This window comes from Asterias amurensis, chromosome 7 (genome assembly GCF_032118995.1).
Source record: "Asterias amurensis chromosome 7, ASM3211899v1".
In the NCBI taxonomy this organism is placed as follows: Eukaryota; Metazoa; Echinodermata; class Asteroidea; order Forcipulatida; family Asteriidae; genus Asterias; species Asterias amurensis.
The window spans coordinates 16,708,692-16,729,528 of record NC_092654.1 but is presented as its reverse complement, the minus strand read 5'-3'; the positions used below and the strand labels follow the sequence as shown (position 1 = coordinate 16,729,528).

General features: G+C 41.0%; 1 protein-coding gene across 24 annotated transcripts in view; it reads right to left on the bottom strand.

Annotated features, from left to right (window-relative positions):
- LOC139940146 (titin-like) overlaps positions 1-20,837 on the bottom strand; it is a 235,669-nt gene that overhangs the window by 22,792 nt on the left and 192,040 nt on the right. For 22 of the 24 annotated variants that reach the window (XM_071936406.1, XM_071936421.1, XM_071936416.1 and 19 more), the window contains 5 exons: positions 10,829-11,088; positions 10,367-10,514; positions 7,727-9,487; positions 3,181-6,615; positions 984-1,478 (listed from right to left, as the gene is read on the bottom strand). In XM_071936406.1, the coding sequence (XP_071792507.1) occupies positions 984-1,478; positions 3,181-6,615; positions 7,727-9,487; positions 10,367-10,514; positions 10,829-11,088 (6,099 nt within the window). The remainder of the gene's footprint in view (positions 1-983; positions 1,479-3,180; positions 6,616-7,726; positions 9,488-10,366; positions 10,515-10,828; positions 11,089-20,837) is intronic. The other 2 variants (XM_071936426.1, XM_071936431.1) reach the window with 2 other exon arrangements.

Here is a 20,837-nt window from a genome sequence, read left to right as displayed (position 1 = left end):
GCTTTAGAAACACTATGTATTGAACTATTCATGATAAGTACAAAGATCGTACGAGATAGCACCTCAAGTTTGATTGTGTTTTAGATTTTGACTGCAAGACATGCAACTTGTTACAAATATCCATGCTATCATGCTGGAGGTAGAATTTCAAAAATAATCCAACCTCTGACGATAAGTTTAGCTGAACAGGTAGCCACGCCGGCAGGATTTGAAGCCTTGCATGTAATTTTGCCCCCATCTTCGGGGAAACATTCCTCCAAGACCAGCTCACAGATGTTGCCTTCGATGGTGATCTTGAATTCGGGGGCCTCCCGAAGGTTAACCCCGTCCCTCAGCCATGTTATTTCCGGTGTGGGGACACCCTTGATGACCGCTGTGAACCGCGCACTGTCTCCATCCTTCACAATTATTGTCACAATTGGTTGGATGAAGGATGGCGGCACAAGTTCCTCCGGTGCGTTTTTATCGACCTGAAGTGCCAGCTCAAGCTCCTGTAGAGGACGTGTATCCTTCACATCCAGACCCAGCGTCGTTGTTTCCCGTGTTTCTGGGCGAGGTTTTGCCTCCATTGTGATGGAGGACTTCTCTACAGTTGGCTTTTGAGGCTTCTTAGTGTCTATCTCAAGCTGTATTAGTTCTGGTTTTGGGGCTTCCCTCTGAAGTTCAATCTCAGATTTCTCGAGGACTTGTTCTTCTGGTTGCTTTTTGATCTCTGTTATATTAATATTAATCTCCATCAGTTTTTATTTGTTACCCCAAGAATGCACAAGAGGAAACCAAGTCTAACTTTTTGCAATAAAGAACAATACTGAGAAAGATCAAATATCATGTGATAATACACATCCAAGAGAATAAAGATAACAAATTAATATAAAAAATGAAGATAAAATAACAAGAAAAAATGAACAATTTGAACATTATTATTAAACAAATGATAGTGAGAGTAACAATGGAATTGTTATAAACAATGCAATCAAGCTTACCTTCCACAAAGAGCATTGCCGTGCATGTATCTTCCCCTCCAGTGTTGACAGCCTTGCACATGTATTCTCCTTCATCCTCAGGAATGACCTCTGGTAAGGTCAGAGTGCAAACACCATCATCAGTAGAGGTCACCTCATACTCTGGCTCATCCTTGATCTCAGACCCATCTATGTACCATTTCACTTCTGGCATTGGCTTGGCAAAGACAACAGCGGTGAAGCGTGCCATATCTCCATCAGCCACGCTCAGGGTATCGATCGTCTTGGTGAAGCGTGGGGGGATGAGATCCGCAAGCTCCTCCTTGGGAAGCTCTTGGTAATCCGCCGCCAACAGGATCTCCTTAGGAGTCTTCTCTGGAAGGATCTCAACAGGGATGATGTTGGATTCCTCTTGCTCTGGGAGGGGCTTCTGATCAGCCAGAAGAACCTCCGGTTGGGGCACTTCCTTGACAGGCTTCTCTTCGTCGATCTTCTCCTTAGGCGAAGCGGGCAAATCTAAATTTTTATAAAAGTTTTAATACGATGTTATTATTTGTGGACGATGTTAGCAGTGGATAGTTGTTAGAGAACTTTTACCAAAACCACAATAGAGAAAGGGATTATCAGAGAGTGTCAGTTATAAAAGCAGTCAAATGCATGGTCTTAAAAGCCATTTATGCACCCTTTTTTGCCAAATAAAATCAAACTTGTTACAAAACAAGAGATTAAGATCCCACTGATGTAAGCTTCAAGTTTATTGCTTACAAATGGCTCTCAATACGGTTGTGGAAATTGATTTCAAATAAGAAAACAAACAACTATATGGCTTTGACAAAGCTTTTTGAAATGACACCAGTGTGGAAATAACTGTATTTTAATGTACAGCTTTCAATGAGACATTGTGGAGATACAGCAAATGCTGAATGAAATGAAATGTTAATAGTTGATCAAGAGAGAATCGTAGACAAGATTTGTATAAGTCGCATCATTTACAGGCAGTGTGGAGCTTCATTGCAGATGTAGCGTTGTGCAGTTTGTGAGAGCTGAGGATATGTCACCCACCAAAATATGGTTATTCAAAGAGATATGCGATGACCTTGGTCAAAGAAGAATCAATCATCTAGACCTCAAGACCAAATGACACCAGGTATTTACATGACTTCTCTGACATGTTTTTGTTTCTTTTTTAAATACCTTTTTACAAAGGAAAAAAATTTGGCATAAAAGAAGAAAACTTTAAAATATTTGATGTGCAAACTTTACACTTCAGCGTTTTGAATTATTGTTTCTCCTGGCTTACAAGTTCTTTTACATTATATTTTATGTTAACATAAAGTAGACAACCAGCTTCAATGAATAGTAGATAAGTGAAACACAAATCCGCAAAAAATCCAACAAATTGTCTCCCTTTACTAAACTGAAATTAGAATGGTTCAGACTGGAGTAGCATAGTTCATAAAGATGTTCAATATGGTTTAATTGAGTGAAACAAAATTAAACAAACAAACAAAATGTGTTAAGTTCTGTAAAGGACAACAGATGATAAGAAAGAACTTTTAAATAATACTTCAATCTGTGGTAATAAGTAAGGCAGCATGAATGACTTTTATAGTTTGAAGTCAGTAAGCAGTACCAATGCGAGTAGAATTCTAAGACTTTGCACTGTGAACAAACTAAAAAGGTTTCTATATTTCATTAGTCTTGATGCCGCCGAAAATACGTGATGCTGTACATTCTAACTCCAAAAGAGGTACAAACAGACGTGAAAGTTTGTATTTTTTTTTCTTCCCATCTGTAAAGGCTTCAACAATCAGTAACTGGTTTACTAAAAGTATCTCAGAATTAAGCATCGCCCATGAAATACCACACTACTCGCAACGAACTAAAATGTGTACAGCCTCATCACATTTAACTGTTCTGCTTTTCACTGAATTTAACAGATGCTGATTAAAACAGTGGAAGTAGCTAAGACTTTACATTGAAACTGTTTATTGCAAGGCAAATATTCAGCTAATTAGCTGCTTTTATTTCACTAGAACTACCTAATAAAACTAATGAAGCATAGCAATGGTAAATGAGAAAAGATTAGAAAAACAAAAAACATTCACACATGGACTGGGTCATTAATGAGAAGCATGATTTCTTTGAACAACATTCACAGCTATAATGTTAGTTACTACATTCTGTTAGCAAACTAACAAAACTCATCACGTCAAACCTTCATTGGTGGCATGCAATGATCCGGACACAGGCAAGACATCTGAGGAATGAGGAACATGCTCCGACTCTGGATTCTCTGTCAGGAAGCGGTCCTCAGTGGTTCCAGCTAAACACAAATCTGGTTCGACTGCAGCCTGGTCTTCTTCTGTTGTTTGGTTAGGAGGGAGATTGCCTGACTCCCAAGCAACCTGCTCCAAGACATCTGGTAAGAGCTCATTCTGGTTGTTGTTTTCTTTATTCTGTTTGTCTTCAAAGCTTATCTTGTTATCTTCAGGAGAGACAGAAATTTTTTCTAAAGGTTCTGTCGGCAGAAGTAGGTCTGTTGGAGGTTCAACAAGAGCCTGGCCTATGGTGCACAGTTTACTTTCAAACACCATTGACTGGGGAGCATCTTCATACTTGGCGTACACCAGCTGTTGCTTTCCATCTTCGGTAACAAAACAGGAGTTCCACTTAGGATCATCAGCGCTGGCGTAACTTGACCCGGGATTAATTGGAGTTGATTCCAGTGGTGATTCTTGGTCAACCTGGACTTGATCAGCTTCAATGTTAGAGTCAGAGTCTGATATAACTGAGATAGAATCGATCATGTCAACTGCCTCGTCCCTTTTTTTCTCAGGTGGTGTTGGGTCCTTTCTGCTGTTGTCCTTGGAATCTGTTTTTTGAGAATCAGACTCACTGTCACTTGAATCTTTAGAATCTGAATTTTTATCAGATGAATCACTTCTATCAGATGAACCACTTTCACCAGATGTCCCAGTTTCCCCTTCTTCATCCAAGACCTCAACACTAAGATACGCCTTGCAGAGTTTCTCTCCTTGCGCACTTCTGGCCTCCACTCTGTACTCCCCTTCATCTTCAGGAGTCACTTCATGGATGACCAGCTCTGTGTAGCAGTCCTCATAAATCATAGTGTTGATGTCATAAACCTCATCATCTTCATCAATCTCTTTACCATCCTTAAACCACACAAAATTGGGGGATGGGTTACCCTTGGCGTAACACTGTAGCATTGCGGCATCACCCTCAAGAACAGTGATGTCTTGAAGCTCCTTGGTGAAACAAGGAGCACACAGAGAGGGTTCTAAATCATTTATTAAAGCTGCCTTTGTTGGAGACCAAAATGAAGGTAGGCGTTCTTCATGGACTAGAGATCCTTGATCACTGAAATCACTTACTGGTAATAAGTTAGTGAGTTCCACATCAGGTTTAGGTTCTTTAACATCAGGGATTACTCTTTCAGGAGAAACCATAGATTCATAATCTCCCTCCTCACTGCTGCTTGATAATACTTCCCGTGTTTGCACATGTTTCTGATCAGGTTCAGGGACTATGACTTCCAAACAAGGCTCCTCATCATCAGTAGTCTGACTAACATCAGGGATTATTCTTTCAGGAGAATCCATAGATTCATACTCTCCCTCCTCACTGCTGCTTGATGATATTTCCTGTGCTTGCTCATGTTTCTGATCAGGCTCAGCGACTACGACTTCCAAACAAGGCTCCTCTTCAGTAGTCTGACTGACTTTGACTACAACTGAATCATTTATAGCGTCAACAGTGATGTCCTCTTGCCCAATAGCTGGTGATTCCACATCACTACCATCACTAGTGGACGGGAACAAAGTGACAGGTTCAATACCAGTGCCTGGTTGTGAAATCCTTATTTGTCGTCTTCTCTCTGGTGACGTCACTGACTGCAGGGCATTTCTAGGGGCACACTCTAGGAATACCTCCACCAGTCTTGGATTTGGAGATTCTGTATTTACATTAAGTGTCAAAGAGCTGGTCTTATGGTCATTTTCATGTGATGATGTGGGTACATTGAGTTTGATGTGTAGCGGAATGTAGCTCTGTCCAACTTCACCGGGTAATCGGAAACTTCTGATATCGTTGTCAATTTTTCCGTCGCTATCTTCAGAAGATGAGCTACTTCCAGATGAAGTCTCCCTCCTGGTTTTGATATGAAAGACAATCTCCTCAGATTCAACAGATGTTACTTCTTGAGTCAAAACCTGTTTAACTGAGACCTTCTCAATCGTCTGCTGGAATACCGATGTTTCATAGACCGCAATAGGCTTGTTACTTCCTGATGATAAGTCTGAATCAGAGTCAGAAGATCTGATGTGGACTTCTTTGTAAGAAATAACCTCAAATTCAGAGGAAGTTGGTTCTGCTGTCTTTGGTTCAGCCTCTAGAAATTTGTGGAATACTTCGGGCAATTCTTTCTGAGTACTTGAAAGAGTTTCATGTATGTATTCTTCTGTTTTCTTATCACTTTCATCCTCAGAAGATGAAGAACTTGTTGGGGAGTCTTCAGAGTGATCAATATTTCTGTCTTCATTATCGAAAGAATCTGCCCTTTTCCCTCCTTTCAAGTGAATATTAATATTTTGTTCTGGGTACCTAGGACCAACCCATTCCAGATACGTCTGTATGACCGTAGGAGTACCCTCTTCATTCTCATGGGAGGATGCAGAGCTAAATTCTTTCCCGTTTGTGAATTCACCTCTTGGTTCATCAGACGAGTGCTCGTCATCGCTTGAAGCAGTTGGACTAGATATCGATGGAGATTCACTGTCCTGGTTCACATCCAAGTTCTCTCCATCATCAGATGAAACCTGAGGGCTTAAAGGATCTTTTCTAAGATCTGTATCAGTGTCACTTTCCGTCTTTGAGCCTCCAGATGACAATGAGTAACTTTTGCTCTTTTCTAGATAGACTTCTGTGATATAAGGAGCTGCAGCGGGATCATCCTCAGAATTCTCATCTGAAGAAACTCCAGACCTCTTTGCATCTGCTTTATCCTCACCAATCTTTTCATCGGCATCTTCAGCATTTGAGTCTGATGATCTTCTTTCTCTAGATTGACAATGACCATCGTTATTGACTTCATGATCAGATACTTCTGATTTTGAATCAGACCCATTATCCGGTGGTAGCTCCTCAACAGGTTTCTGCATTGCAGCATTGACTTCAATGTCACTTGTTGCCCCTGAATCAGAGCTGCTGTCTTGCTGTATCTTTGGCAGCGAGATGCTTCCAGAAGATACAGGATTGTCGGGGAGAATGTACTCATTTTCAGTTGTACTGGAGGAGGAGGAGGAGGAGGAGGAGGAAGAAGATGATGAAGAGGAGGAGGTCGACCTGGACCTAACACTTCCGCCTCTGTCGTTATTATCATCTCGATCATCTACCTTTATCTCTTCATCAGACCCATGTGATGAAGATGAACTTGATTTTCCCAATGATGGCCTTCTCATCTCCATCTGAACACTTTCTGCCTCGATCTTTTCTTCCATTTCAACTTCCTCCTGTTTGACTTTGGAGACAGAGTCGAGTGAGCGCTTTGGTGGTTTCCATTCTTCTAACTCATCATAGATGAAGGGTTTTTTCAGGGGAGATGACAAACGCTTTGGTTTAACTTCCTCCTCTGCAGGAAGGAAATTTAGTGCAAAGAAAAATACAAAAACAAAGGCATGCAATAAATCAAAATGGTAAGTTAAATTGGTAAACAACATGCAAAACTAATTCTTAGACCTGCAGTCAAGGCTTTGATAAAATAACAAATATAATTAAGAAAATGTTGTTTAATAATAATGCTCAGGTTATCAAACTGAAATGTGTTTTCGAAACATGCAAACTGTTAAATTAGAAAGAATGCTTCATCCAACAAAAATACTAATCGGTTAAATTGAAATAAATCATCAGTATAGAGCATTTTAAAATGATGTTAATGGTGAGTACGCTAATCTGAATCAAATTTAAGTTATCTGACTGATAAATGTGTTAACATTTTGGCATAATAAAGTATAGTTAGGACAACGAAAAATAAATCAATTTTACCAAAATATTTAAGTTCCTAATGTGCTGTAATTGAATTATTATTTAGTTAATAATATTATTATTGGGGAAATGTAATGCTTTCGTTTTTTAAATAATATTAAAAAACATTTTTGGTTAGAATTGAGTTAGAGTTTGATTACTCTCATCCCTAAAACCATAAGTAGAAGAATTATGAATGTTATAAAAGTGGTCAAACTATGTGTAATGTTTGTACGTTCTACCCTAAGGTACATGAATAACTATGTTTGTTGAAGTTTGTCTCTGCACTTTCACATGAGGAATTAAAAAAAAGAATTTCCCCTTTTTCACTTTTCTATCACATATTTCACAGTGATGTTTCAGAAAGCAACAAGTTAATAGGGAGAGTTTGTGAGTAGTAAAGACACATCACATACTGTTAGAAGCCACCTCTGGGTTCTATTGGATAGGTAGATTTAAAGCATTCTGGCTTTGTCTCATTACATATCTGCCCTGAGCCAAAGCCATAACCAAAGAAAGCCAATAACCTCAGCCAAAATGTGCCTCACATCAGATATGAACTGGTACATACGAAACAGTGTTTTGTCAAAAGTGGGGTTTTGTCATTACTCTCATGGTGCATAACAAACACAGACACAATGTGTCTTTCCTTTCTAGTTTTCTATTGTGACACTACAATCTAATGAGAGAGATGATTGAATATTAGTGTGTTAGCCAACCTTCAACAATCAGTTCAGCCGTTGCACTATCCAGTCCCAAAATGCTCTTTGCAGTGCACGTGTATATTCCTTCATCCCCCTTCGTAACATCAGTAATAATTAAAGAATAACTGCAACCGGTGCTGGCGACACTGTTCATCCTCGGGTCGTTGACCCCTTTTTCATCTTTAAACCATGTTACATTTGGTGGTGGATTTCCAGTGACTTTTACCTCAAAGCATGCAACACCATTCACTATCGCCCTACAGTCCTGTGGAGGTTTGACAATATCTGGCTCTTCACATTCTTCAATTTCATACACAAATACCTTAACTGGAGTTGAACTCTTGCTACAGACATCCTCAAGCAGCCCCTCTTCAGGATCTTTTGATTCAACCTTGATTCCAATCTGACCTTCATCATCTGATGAAACTGATAACTGATTGTCGCCATCTTCTTCATTGTCAGTGCTTTCATATTCTAGAGATGAGATAAGATCTTCTGAGGAGGAGATGTGTTCTCGCCAAGTACCACCGGGAGAAGTGACAGTGATCATTGGTGGTATTTCTACACCATCATCAACATCCAAACTATCTGAACATTTGAGTTTTAGCTTTGGTCTTTTCTCTGTAGTGACTTCGTCATCATCAGGAACCGACACATAAACATCACATGTTTTGAGAGCAGTAACTGCATCCTCCTGTGGTAAATCAATACCAGATTTAGAGTTTTCATCATCATCAGAGGCTTCAATACTTGACTTCTCACCTTCCCCTTTAGCCAACTCACCTGAATCTTTGTCGCTACAAGACTTATTTTCTTCACCATCAGCCTCATCCCACACTGAATTATCTTCTATATCACTTGACTCGTCAGATTCATCACCCTCAGATTGATCTTCTTCTGAGCCAACATCTACCCTTTCTTCTTCCCTGTTCATCAAAGTCCCATTACTTTTTCCAGATGGAGACCCAACTCCTTTCAAATCAACCACAACCGCAACCTCTTCATTCTTGCTCTTAATATCTTCCTTCTCTAAATCAGCTTCAAGTGTTTCAATGCTTGAAACGTCATCCGTCAAAATATCATTTGCCAAATTGCCAGGGCCAACCTGTACTTGTTCTGGGGAGTTGCTGCTAAACTCATCCGCTGAATAATAAGATGAAAGTGACTTCAGTGAACTTCTTAGGGTCGACTTCTTAACAGGAGGGGATTGTGTCTGTGGTGCAGGGGACTGTGCAGTTATGGAACTAGCATAAGGTGCGTTAGTGGATTGTGCACAAAACTCATCCTCCTCAACAGCATACATGAGAGACAGTGCTTTCAGAGACTTGGTTTTTCTGAAATGGGTCGGTGCTTGAGATTCTTCCGTGTCAATAATGCCATCATTTTTGGGTTTGAACGGTGTGGAAGCATTCAGGGCACTTTTTGTTTCATCTAAGGGAGAATCTCTTCCAAATTTGTCAGAATGTGATTGGTTTGACGGCTCGTCAACATTGAAATCTCTGGTTAGTTTTGGTTCGCAGGTTAATTTGTCCACTTTCATAGGGCACACTTTGTCAACAACATCAGAGGAGGTCTGAACAGAGGGTTGTGGTGTTGGAATATCACCCTTTCCTCCACTTCTGATATCTGGGAAAACCTGTTTCAGTTCAGGCACCGATTTGACAGTTTTAGAAGAGGGTTGCTGCTTACTCAAGAGCTTTTCAGAGTCAGGAGCGCTGGGAATCACATGGGTTGCTGAAACCTCTGTAAGTTTGCTTTTGGTTATTTCAGCCCCTTCTGTGGAGTTAAAGTGGGTTAGAGTGAGGGATATTAATGGTGTTAGTGCTTAGGTCATTACGGATGAATGTGTTAGCTAAATCTAAGATTACTCGATGAGTTAGTCATGACGTCCTGGTGAACTCCACCATTTAAAACTCCTAATATATCCCACCACCCAATAACAGTGCCAATGAAAACGATTCAAAATATTGAGTATCAATGAGTATACTCTTTAATGAAAATTGATGTCCCAGTTCCTGCTGAAATACCTCATCTGACCAAACAAGCCTTATATTTTGATTAAAATTTCAACTTCATTCAACTTAGAAAAGGGCATTCAAGTTCCATAAAACAATTTTGTTTAAAGAGTATTGACTAAGCTTTTGACTCAGTGCTCCTTCTTAGCAACTATGGTTTGCCTGTTCGTGAAGATGAGAATTGCTTTATCGAAAATGTCAACAACTTGTAGCATGTTCCATTATAGGATGTTTGAAATTTAGGCTTACCAGGTATTTTTTTTTACTGTATTTTGTGACTCTAATTTGGAAAGGCATTTACTATCCACACACTCCTGCTGATGCATGCACACACTTACCAACCTTTATATAACAGTGTGGGCGGCTGCAATATACACAAGTTGTGTTGTACTTTTATGTGCATTAACACCATGAATAAACTCTACAGGTATCTGTGTCAAATCGGTGTAGGAGGCTATTATGATAAATGTGGATTAAACATTACCTAAAACACAAGTTGTTGACTATTTATTAAAATAAACAGTAACTTGAGAAATGGTACAATGTTGTTACCAACACCAGTTAGAATTCCTGACAACCAAACAAAATAGGGGTTTGTGATAATACGGTGTTAAAACACTCAAAGAACTGAGCAACATACCTGATACATTGAGAGTTGCTAGACAGGTTGTAACACCCACTGGATTGGATGCCTTGCATATATATTCACCAGAGTCTTCAGGGAACACCTCCGAGATCTCCAAGGTGCAAATCTTGCCATCAAAGACAATTGCAAACTCAGGAGCGTCCTGAAAATAAAGAAAGGTTACATTTAAGTTTTGACTTGCAGAGAGATCTCACTTTGAAACTTGATTGGGACTTCACAATAATTCTCCACAATTGCTGCCGAGTTAAATAACCACAGTTGATGATGTTATTGTTTATTTTACTTATGAAATCATATGAAAAAAGAAGACCTTTCTTTTTTTATTTGTTCATGTAGTTTCATCAAAAGATCTGTTATTATTTTGTTTTCACTGATGCAGGTTTTATTTGAGTCACAAAATGTACTTCTGACAGAGACAAATATTCACTCAACGAAAAAACCCACTATATTTCCTACCTGTAGAAGTTCTTTGGAGTGGTACCATGTTATCTCAATGGGTTGCGATCCAATCACATGGGCCTCAAACACCGCCTTATCGCCTTCCACGACCTCGAGGCTCAAGATGGGTTCTACAAACTCTGGGGGCATCAAGGTGATTTCAATCTCTACATCTTCAGGTTGTTTCTCTACAGGCATGATCACCTCCACCTCCACCGTCTCTTCGCTCTCTTTCTCAACAGTGATTTCCTCAATCTCAACCACAGTTTTGGTGTCTCCTTGAAGATTAAAAGAACAGACAGCCTTTAGATACAGGTGACTTTTAAGGCGAAACGTAACTTCACTTTAAATTCTTGTTTAGTTGGTGTAGACTGTTTAGAAGGATTTAATATCTTTTCAATGCTTTGCATTGTGTCATCTTAATTGGAGCATGTATAAATTTCTGCAAAAATAAATTCTGTAATTTCTTAGAAATTGCCCAATTTAGGTACAATTAACCACTACCCATCGGATGACAAGTAAACACGCCAATTTTTTCTGGCCTGGCCTACCACAGATGTTTTTTTTTTACAACTTTACAGCCCCCTTAAATTGTTGCCATCAGTTTGACAGCTGATGTGAAAAAAATCCACCCGTACATTCCATTTGGTAGCATGCACAGGCATGTATCTAACGTGTTACATGTATGCTCCATTACACCCATACAAACAGTAACAGAGATTCTGGAAATCATACCGGTAATTCCCCCGAGGCTGCCACTATTGTTTAACACTGTATTCAGCTTTATGGGCTGTAAGACCAAGAGTTATGAGATTCCAATGTGCCATAGCAGATAATGGGCAGTGGCTTACGGCCAAGGTTTTGCAATTCACAGTGGGCTCCTACGTATAAGTTTGCTTAATACAATACAGCACATTCCATAACCATTTTTTCTTTTTGTCATGTCAGGGTTTCAAAGTTAAGTAATTCCATCAGACAAAACCGACCCAAAGTGGTTCAAAAAATCATTTGGAATTCCATTTAGTGTTATCGAATCTCACTTTCAATAGATGTGCCAACCAATTGCTTCATGCATACTGCAAAGACAGTGTAATTGCATTATTTTAGCATTTAAGTGCACTGCTGAGCATAAAGATTTATAGGTAATTTGGTTCAGCTCATTTGTTGCTTAGCACTGAGTAGCTTGGTAGATTAGCGTCGTTCTGCTGTTTTCCAATTTAAAAAAAAGTATATTGATGGGTAATGCACACAACACTTCATTATTATAATAATTTGCAGTAAGTTTTGTTTGGTTCCACTAGAGTTTGTCAGTCTCTCACACAATGAATACATTCACAATCACAGACTTTCACAAAAACACTCATGCTGGGACACACATTACTTTCTAAATCAGCTTACTAATACAGTGAACCAGGTATGACAACATGCAAAACTAAATCAGTGGTACTACAGTTTATGATAAACATACTGTTAATTTATACAATGGCAATCACGAAACAAAAGAACAAGTACAAAATCGATTTATAACTTTAAAATGTGCAGGCAATTAATGTAGCAAGCAACAATGATTCACACTCCTTTGGTAATTTGATTCATTTCACTTTTAAAATGAGGAAACACAGTTTAAAGTATATGAATATCAAAGTAATAAGTATTTCACAACACACGTGCATCAGTACCTTGCAAAAACAGGCGGCCCTGCTAATATCTGCATGCATTACTGATTATAAAAACGGAATACAATACCAGTTGTGATGATGAGTTGAGCCACTGTTGTTGCTCGCCCGAGAGGGTTCACTGCCTCGCACATGAACGTCCCAACATCATCCTCAGTAACCTCAGTGATGAACAACTCACTCACACCATCATTGTAATTAATGACAATGTACCTTTCCCCACGGAGTACATCTCCATTATGATACCATTTAAGAGTTGGAGCGGGCACACCAGTCACCTGGCACTCAAACCGTACTTCCTCGGTGAGGGTCGTCTCAACTGTTGTTACCTCCCGGATGAACACTGGGCCTTCTCTGTAAACCTCAGTAGTGACTTCATGTGTGGTTTCCTGAATTGTACCGTCTGAAATGACCTCAGTAGTGATCTCCTTTATAATTTCATGGCTGATCTTGTCAGCTGTAACCTCAGCAGCGAGATTTGGGACCTCAAACTCAAACTGGGTTGGGCCTTCTTCGTACATCTCAGTAGTGACTTCACGCGTGATTTCCCGGCTTACCCCACCTGAAATGTCCTCAGTGGTGACCTCCTTTATAATTTCACGGCTGATCTTGTCAGCTGTCACCTCAGCAGCAAAGTTTGGTATCTCAAACTCAAACTGGCTTGGGGTTTCAATTCTGCTATCCACCTCTGTGTGGACAGTCGTTGTCGTCTTTCGTCTGATTTCAACTTCTTGCATTTCATCTTGCGGTTTTTCTACTGTGAATTCAATTTCTTGGGGCATTTCTTCTCTCTTCGTAATTGTCACCTCAGAAGTAGCAACCTCTTCAGGTCTATCAAGAACTATTTCTATTTCACCCAAGTCCTGAGTAATATCCCGTTGAACCTCTGTGCGCATGATTTCAGTTTTGCGTGGTTGAAGAGATAAGCTGACTTCAGATGTTTCTTCAGGTTTCTCCACCTTGAATTGTATCTCTTGGAAATCTTGAGGCTGATCTCTTTCTATATCAATTGTAGAGATTTCCCTCCTTTCTTTCATTGTGATTTCAACCTCTGATGTCTCCTCAGGTTTTTCCATGACAATTTGAACTTCTTGCAGCTCTTGTGGAATATCTCTTATGACCTCAGTAACTGACACCTCTTGTGTTATTTCCTTGACATAGACTTCCTCTGGTTGCTGCACAATTTCTGTTGTGATGACCTCAGTCTTCTTTGGTTGCTTCTTTAGTGTCACTTCAGTGGTCTCTTCAGGCTTCTCCACAACAAACTGCACCTCTTGTAGCTGCTCTGGTGCCTCTCTCTCAATCACTACTTCAGAGACTTCCGTTCTAGGTTTTATTGAGATCTCAACATCAGTTGTCTCTGTCTCCAAAGGTTTTATTGTTGCAACTTGGATCACCTCGACTTCTTCAGTATCCATTTTCAAAGTTTCAACCTCAGTTTGTTCAACTTCTTCCAGTGGAGCTTAAAAAGGAAAAGAAAAGAAAGATGGTTTAAAAAATAAAAATTGTCAATGAATTTATTTTATTACTTCAATACTTAAGTTTGATTAATAGTTACATATTTTGGAGAAAAAGAACTAGAGGGGTTGTTATAAAGTAAACTTACCATCAACAATGAGCTCAGCAAATGAAGAAACTACACCTTGGATGTTTGTTGCTCGGCATTCAAACTCTGTATCATCTTCCTCAGTAACACTAGCAATCATAAGAGTACTTCTTCCCTTCTCGAAATCAGTCATGATGGTGTACTGCTGACTTGGGGTTACTTCAACTCCATTTCTGAACCACTGAACAGTTGGTTGTGGTGATCCTTCTACTTCACAGACCAGCTCAGCTGGCTGGCCTAAGTGCACTTCAAGGTCAACAAGTTCTTGCACAACCTGTGGGGCTATTTCAAACTCAGAGCGTTCTTTTCTCACTGGTTGTATTTCTGCATGAGATGTAATGTCTGGTTTACCTGCTACCTGTACAGTCACCTCAGCATCTTCTGTTTTAGGAGCAACAGTTACATCTGAAGTTCTCTCATGTTCTAATTCAGAAGGTTTCAGAGTAACAGTCACTTCTTGCTGAGTTGGTGCAGAAAGGGGTGAAGTCTGGACCTCTTCAGCTTCATGGCTTACCCTCTGGGTGGTAACAACCTCTGACTGGCCTTCCCAAGTAGTTTGCTTTGTTGTTTCACTAGTTTGCAGAGGAGCTAACTGCTTTTCAGAAACTGTGGCAGATTCTTCAAGTACTTCAATGTCCTTAGGCTTTTCCCATGGATGGATCTCACTGGTACCTGGTACCTCCAAGGGTTTACTTTCTACTTCCTTGACAGTCTCTCTATTATCTTCTGTTGGTACATCAGATGAACTTTCCCAAGACAATGGTGTACGCTTCACAACACTCTCAACCGCATCTGACGGAATGGCTGAAACTTTGTCTGATTTCAATGGAGCCACTTCAACTGCACCATGCCATGGGATTTCATCTTTCCTTTCTGGTGCCGATACCGCTTCAGAAGATACCACTGTTACTTCTTCAGTTACATCTTCTGTTGTGATATGTACTGGCTTGTCCCACTGTGTGGTCGTCTTTGTCTCAGGGGCAATGATCGCTTCAACCGAAATTGCTGTTGTTACTTCCACTTGTTCATCTGTAGGCAGTACATTCTCAGATACTTCCCAAGAAATTTGCTCTTGTTTCCTTGAAGTTTCTGACAATAGAGTTGCAAGCTCTTCAACAACTTCTGTTTTGTCAGTGGAAACATTGACTTCTTGAGTATTTTCCCATTCTGCTGGAAGGTTCTTTTCTGGAACTGAAACAGCTTCAGAAGTCACAACAGTTATTTCCTCAGTGACATCCTCAGTGGTTATCTGCTCTGGCTTGTCCCACTGTGTTGTCGTCTTTGTCTGAGGAGCAATAACAGCCTCTACTGGCACTGTAACAACTTCTTCAATTTGTTCTTCTGATGGCTGGACTTTCTCAGGGATCTCCCAAGTTATCTGCTCTTGCTTCTTTGAAGTTTCTGAGAGGAGAGTTGCAAGCTCTTCAACAACTTCTTCTTTGTCGGTGGGCACAACAACCTCAATGGTGTGTTCCCATTCTGCAGGCAGATTCTTCTCTGGAACAGAAACAGCTTCAGAAGTCACAACAGTTATTTCCTCTGTGACATCTTCTGTGGTTATTTGCTCTGGTTTGTCCCACTGTGTTGTCGTCTTTGTCTGTGGAGCAATGACAGCCTCTACTGGCACTGTGACAACTTCTTCAATTTGTTGTTCTGTAGGCTGGACTTTCTCAGAGATCTCCCATGTTATCTGTTCTTGCTTCTTTGAAGTTTCTGAGAGAAGAGTTGCAAGCTCCTCAACAACTTCTTCTTTGTCGGTGGGCACAACAACCTCAATGGTGTGTTCCCATTCTGCAGGCAGATTCTTCTCTGGAACAGAAACAGCTTCAGAAGTCACAACAGTTATTTCCTCTGTGACATCTTCTGTGGTTATTTGCTCTGGTTTGTCCCACTGTGTTGTCGTCTTTGTCTGTGGAGCAATGACAGCCTCTACTGGCACTGTGACAACTTCTTCAATTTGTTGTTCTGTAGGCTGGACTTTCTCAGAGATCTCCCATGTTATCTGTTCTTGCTTCTTTGAAGTTTCTGAGAGAAGAGTTGCAAGCTCCTCAACAACTTCTTCTTTGTTGATGGGTACAACAACCTCTATGGTGTGCTCCCATTCTGCAGGCAGTTTCTTCTGTGGAACAGAAACGGCTTCAGAAGTCACGACAGTTATTTCCTCAGTGACATCTTCTGTGGTTATTTGCTCTGGTTTGTCCCACTGTGTTGTCGTCTTTGTCTGAGGAGCAATAACAGCCTCTACTGGCACTGTGACAGCCTCTTCAACTTGTTCTTCTGTAGGCTGGACTTTCTCAGAGATCTCCCATGTTATCTGTTCCTGCTTCTTTGAAGTTTCTGATAGAAGAGTTGCTAGCTCCTCAACAACTTCTTCTTTGTCGACGGGTACAACAACCTCTATGGTATGTTCCCATTCTGCTGGAAGTTTCTTTTCTGGAACTGAAACAGCTTCAGAAGTCACAACAGTTATTTCCTCAGTGACATCTTCTGTGGTTATTTGCTCTGGTTTGTCCCACTGTGTTGTCGTCTTTGTCTGAGGAGCAATAACAGCCTCTACTGGCACTGTAACAACTTCTTCAACTTGTTCTTCTGTAGGCTGGACTTTCTCAGAGATATCCCATGTTATCTGCTCCTGCTTCTTTGACGTTTCTGAGAGGAGAGTTGTTAGCTCTTCAACAACTTCTTCTTTGTCGGTGGGCACAACAACCTCAAGGGTGTGTTCCCATGATGCAGGCAGATTCTTCTCTGGAACAGAAACAGCTTCAGAAGTCACAACAGTTATTTCCTCAGTGACATCTTCAGTGGTTATCTGCTGTGGTTTGTCCCACTGTGTTGTCGTCTTTGTCTGAGGAGCAATAACAGCCTCTACTGGCACTGTAACAACTTCTTCAACTTGTTCTTCTGTAGGCTGGACTTTCTCAGAGATCTCCCATGTTATCTGCTCTTGCTTCTTTGACGTTTCTGAGAGGAGAGTTGTTAGCTCTTCAACAACTTCTTCTTTGTCGGTGGGCACAACAACCTCAAGGGTGTGTTCCCATGATGCAGGCAGATTCTTCTCTGGAACAGAAACAGCTTCAGAAGTCACAACAGTTATTTCCTCAGTGACATCTTCAGTGGTTATCTGCTCTGGTTTGTCCCACTGTGTTGTCGTCTTTGTCTGAGGAGCAATAACAGCTTCTACTGGAACTGTAACAACTTCTTCAACTTGTTCTTCTGATGGCTGGACTTTCTCAGAGATCTCCCATGTTATCTGCTCTTGCTTCTTTGACGTTTCTGAGAGGAGAGTTGTTAGCTCTTCAACAACTTCTTCTTTGTCGGTGGGCACAACAACCTCAAGGGTGTGTTCCCATGATGCAGGCAGATTCTTCTCTGGAACAGAAACAGCTTCAGAAGTCACAACAGTTATTTCCTCAGTGACATCTTCAGTGGTTATCTGCTCTGGCTTGTCCCACTGTGTTGTCGTCTTTGTCTGTGGAGCAATAACAGCCTCTACTGGCACTGTAACAACTTCTTCAACTTGTTCTTCTGTAGGCTGGACTTTCTCAGAGATCTCCCATGTTATCTGCTCCTGCTTCTTTGACGTTTCTGAGAGGAGAGTTGCTAGCTCTTCAACAACTTCTTCTTTGTCGGTGGGCACAACAACCTCAAGGGTGTGTTCCCATGATGCAGGCAGATTCTTCTCTGGAACAGAAACAGCTTCAGAAGTCACAACAGTTATTTCCTCTGTGACATCTTCTGACGTTATTTGCTCTGGTTTGTCCCACTGTGTTGTCGTCTTTGTCTGAGGAGCAATAACAGCCTCTACTGGCACTGTGACAGCCTCTTCAACTTGTTCTTCTGTAGGCTGGACTTTCTCAGAGATCTCCCATGTTATCTGCTCTTGCTTCTTTGACGTTTCTGAGAGGAGAGTTGCTAGCTCTTCAACAACTTCTTCTTTGTCGATGGGCACAACAACCTCAAGGGTGTGTTCCCATGAGGCAGGCAGATTCTTCTCTGGAACAGAAACAGCTTCAGAAGTCACAACAGTTATTTCCTCTGTGACATCTTCTGTGGTTATCTGCTCTGGTTTGTCCCACTGTGTTGTCGTCTTTGTCTGAGGAGCAATAACAGCTTCTACTGGCACTGTAACAACTTCTTCAACTTGTTCTTCTGATGGCTGGACTTTCTCAGAAATCTCCCAAGTTATCTGCTCCTGCTTCTTTGAAGTTTCTGAGAGAAGAGTTGCAAGCTCCTCAACAACTTCTTCTTTGTCGGTGGGTACAACAACCTCAAGGGTATGTTCCCATTCTGCTGGAAGTTTCTTTTCTGGAACAGAAACAGCTTCAGAAGTCACAACAGTTATTTCCTCAGTGACATCTTCTGTGGTTATCTGCTCTGGTTTGTCCCACTGTGTTGTCGTCTTTGTCTGAGGAGCAATAACAGCTTCTACTGGAACTGTAACAACTTCTTCAACTTGTTCTTCTGATGGCTGGACTTTCTCAGAGATCTCCCATGTTATCTGCTCCTGCTTCTTTGACGTTTCTGAGAGGAGAGTTGCTAGCTCTTCAACAACTTCTTCTTTGTCGGTGGGTACAACAACCTCAAGGGTATGTTCCCATTCTGCTGGAAGTTTCTTTTCTGGAACAGAAACAGCTTCAGAAGTCACAACAGTTATTTCCTCAGTGACATCTTCAGTGGTTATCTGCTCTGGTTTGTCCCACTGTGTTGTCGTCTTTGTCTGAGGAGCAATAACAGCTTCTACTGGAACTGTAACAACTTCTTCAACTTGTTCTTCTGATGGCTGGACTTTCTCAGAGATCTCCCATGTTATCTGCTCCTGCTTCTTTGACGTTTCTGAGAGGAGAGTTGCTAGCTCTTCAACAACTTCTTCTTTGTCGGTGGGCACAACAACCTCAAGGGTGTGTTCCCATGAGGCAGGCAGATTCTTCTCTGGAACAGAAACAGCTTCAGAAGTCACAACAGTTATTTCCTCAGTGACATCTTCTGTGGTTATTTGCTCTGGTTTGTCCCACTGTGTTGTCGTCTTTGTCTGAGGAGCAATAACAGCTTCTACTGGCACTGTAACAACTTCTTCAACTTGTTCTTCTGTAGGCTGGACTTTCTCAGAAATCTCCCATGTTATCTGTTCTTGCTTCTTTGAAGTTTCTGAGAGGAGAGTTGTTAGCTCTTCAACAACTTCTTCTTTGTCGGTGGGCACAACAACCTCAAGGGTGTGTTCCCATGATGCAGGCAGATTCTTCTCTGGAACTGAAACAGCTTCAGAAGTCACAACAGTTATTTCCTCTGTGACATCGTCTGTGGTTGTTTGCTCTGGTTTGTCCCACTGTGTTGTCGTCTTTGTCTGAGGAGCAACAACAGCCTCTACTGGCACTGTGACAGCCTCTTCAACTTGTTCTTCTGTAGGCTGGACTTTCTCAGAGATCTCCCATGTTATCTGCTCTTGCTTCTTTGACGTTTCTGAGAGGAGAGTTGTTAGCTCTTCAACAACTTCTTCTTTGTCGGTGGGCACAACAACCTCAAGGGTGTGTTCCCATGATGCAGGCAGATTCTTCTCTGGAACTGAAACAGCTTCAGAAGTCACAACAGTTATTTCCTCAGTGACATCTTCTGTGGTTATTTGCTCTGGTTTGTCCCACTGTGTTGTTTCTTCCTTCTGTGGTGCCTCAATTGCTGATGTTGATAGTTCCTCAACGTTTTCATAATTTGTCTCTACTGGTACATCTTCATATTGCTCCCACTCAACTGGGCCACGTTTAGATAAACTAGAAACTGGCTGTGATGTTAAAATACCAGCTGTTTCTGGTGCAGTCTCCTCCTCGGCTTTTTCTGGAAACTGCCAAGACGTTTCTTCCTTTTTAGATGGTATATTTACAGTAATATCAGGTAGATCAACAGCTTGTTCGTTTTCCTCTGCGACTACAATATCTACTCCTTTGTCCCATTCTGTCTCTGTTTTCTGTCCAGTGACACTTAGTGTTTCAATGATATCTTCTGTAGCCACATCAGGAGTTATTGCAACTTCAACAACTTCATTTGATTTTGTCCATGGTTGACTTTCTGTTTTCGATGGGGCAACTACAGCCACATCAGTAATTTCCTCAGCAACCTCACTTTCACGTGGAGCCTCATCTACTAATGTTTCCCAAGAAACCTCTACAACTTTTTCAGATGTAGATAGAATATCAGCAGGAATTTCAAGAGCATTTTCACGTAATTCTTCAAGCTCCCACTCCTCTGGTTTTTGCCAAGTGATGGCATCCATAATCCCTGTAACTTCCACTGGAGCAGAAGGAAATGATTTGCCGAGCTGTGCTTTGTCTGGGAATATGTCTTGGCTTTGCTGCCATGAAATATTGTCAGATTGTCCAGATGCCTCAAGCATCAAAGATGGACGTCTTTCAACTGACACAGGCTTTATATCCAAATACTCTACATCTTCAGAAAAGTCCCACTCAAATGTTTCAAAGGTTTCTGGGATTTCCATTGATGCTTGTATATGATCACCTGCTGTGGCCACTTGCTCAACAGTAGAGATATCTTCAGTTACAGCCCACATGATGTTTTCTCCAATTCCAGAGGCTTCAACTGCAACAGATGGACGACGGTCACTTTTGACAGCTCTTTCCTCCTGAGAAACAATTTCTTCACTGACATTCCACTGAACAACCTCATCCTTTTTAGGAATCTCCATAGGTGCAGACGGCAGTTTTGTCCCTTCCAAAGCCTTTTGTTCCAGTTTTGAGAC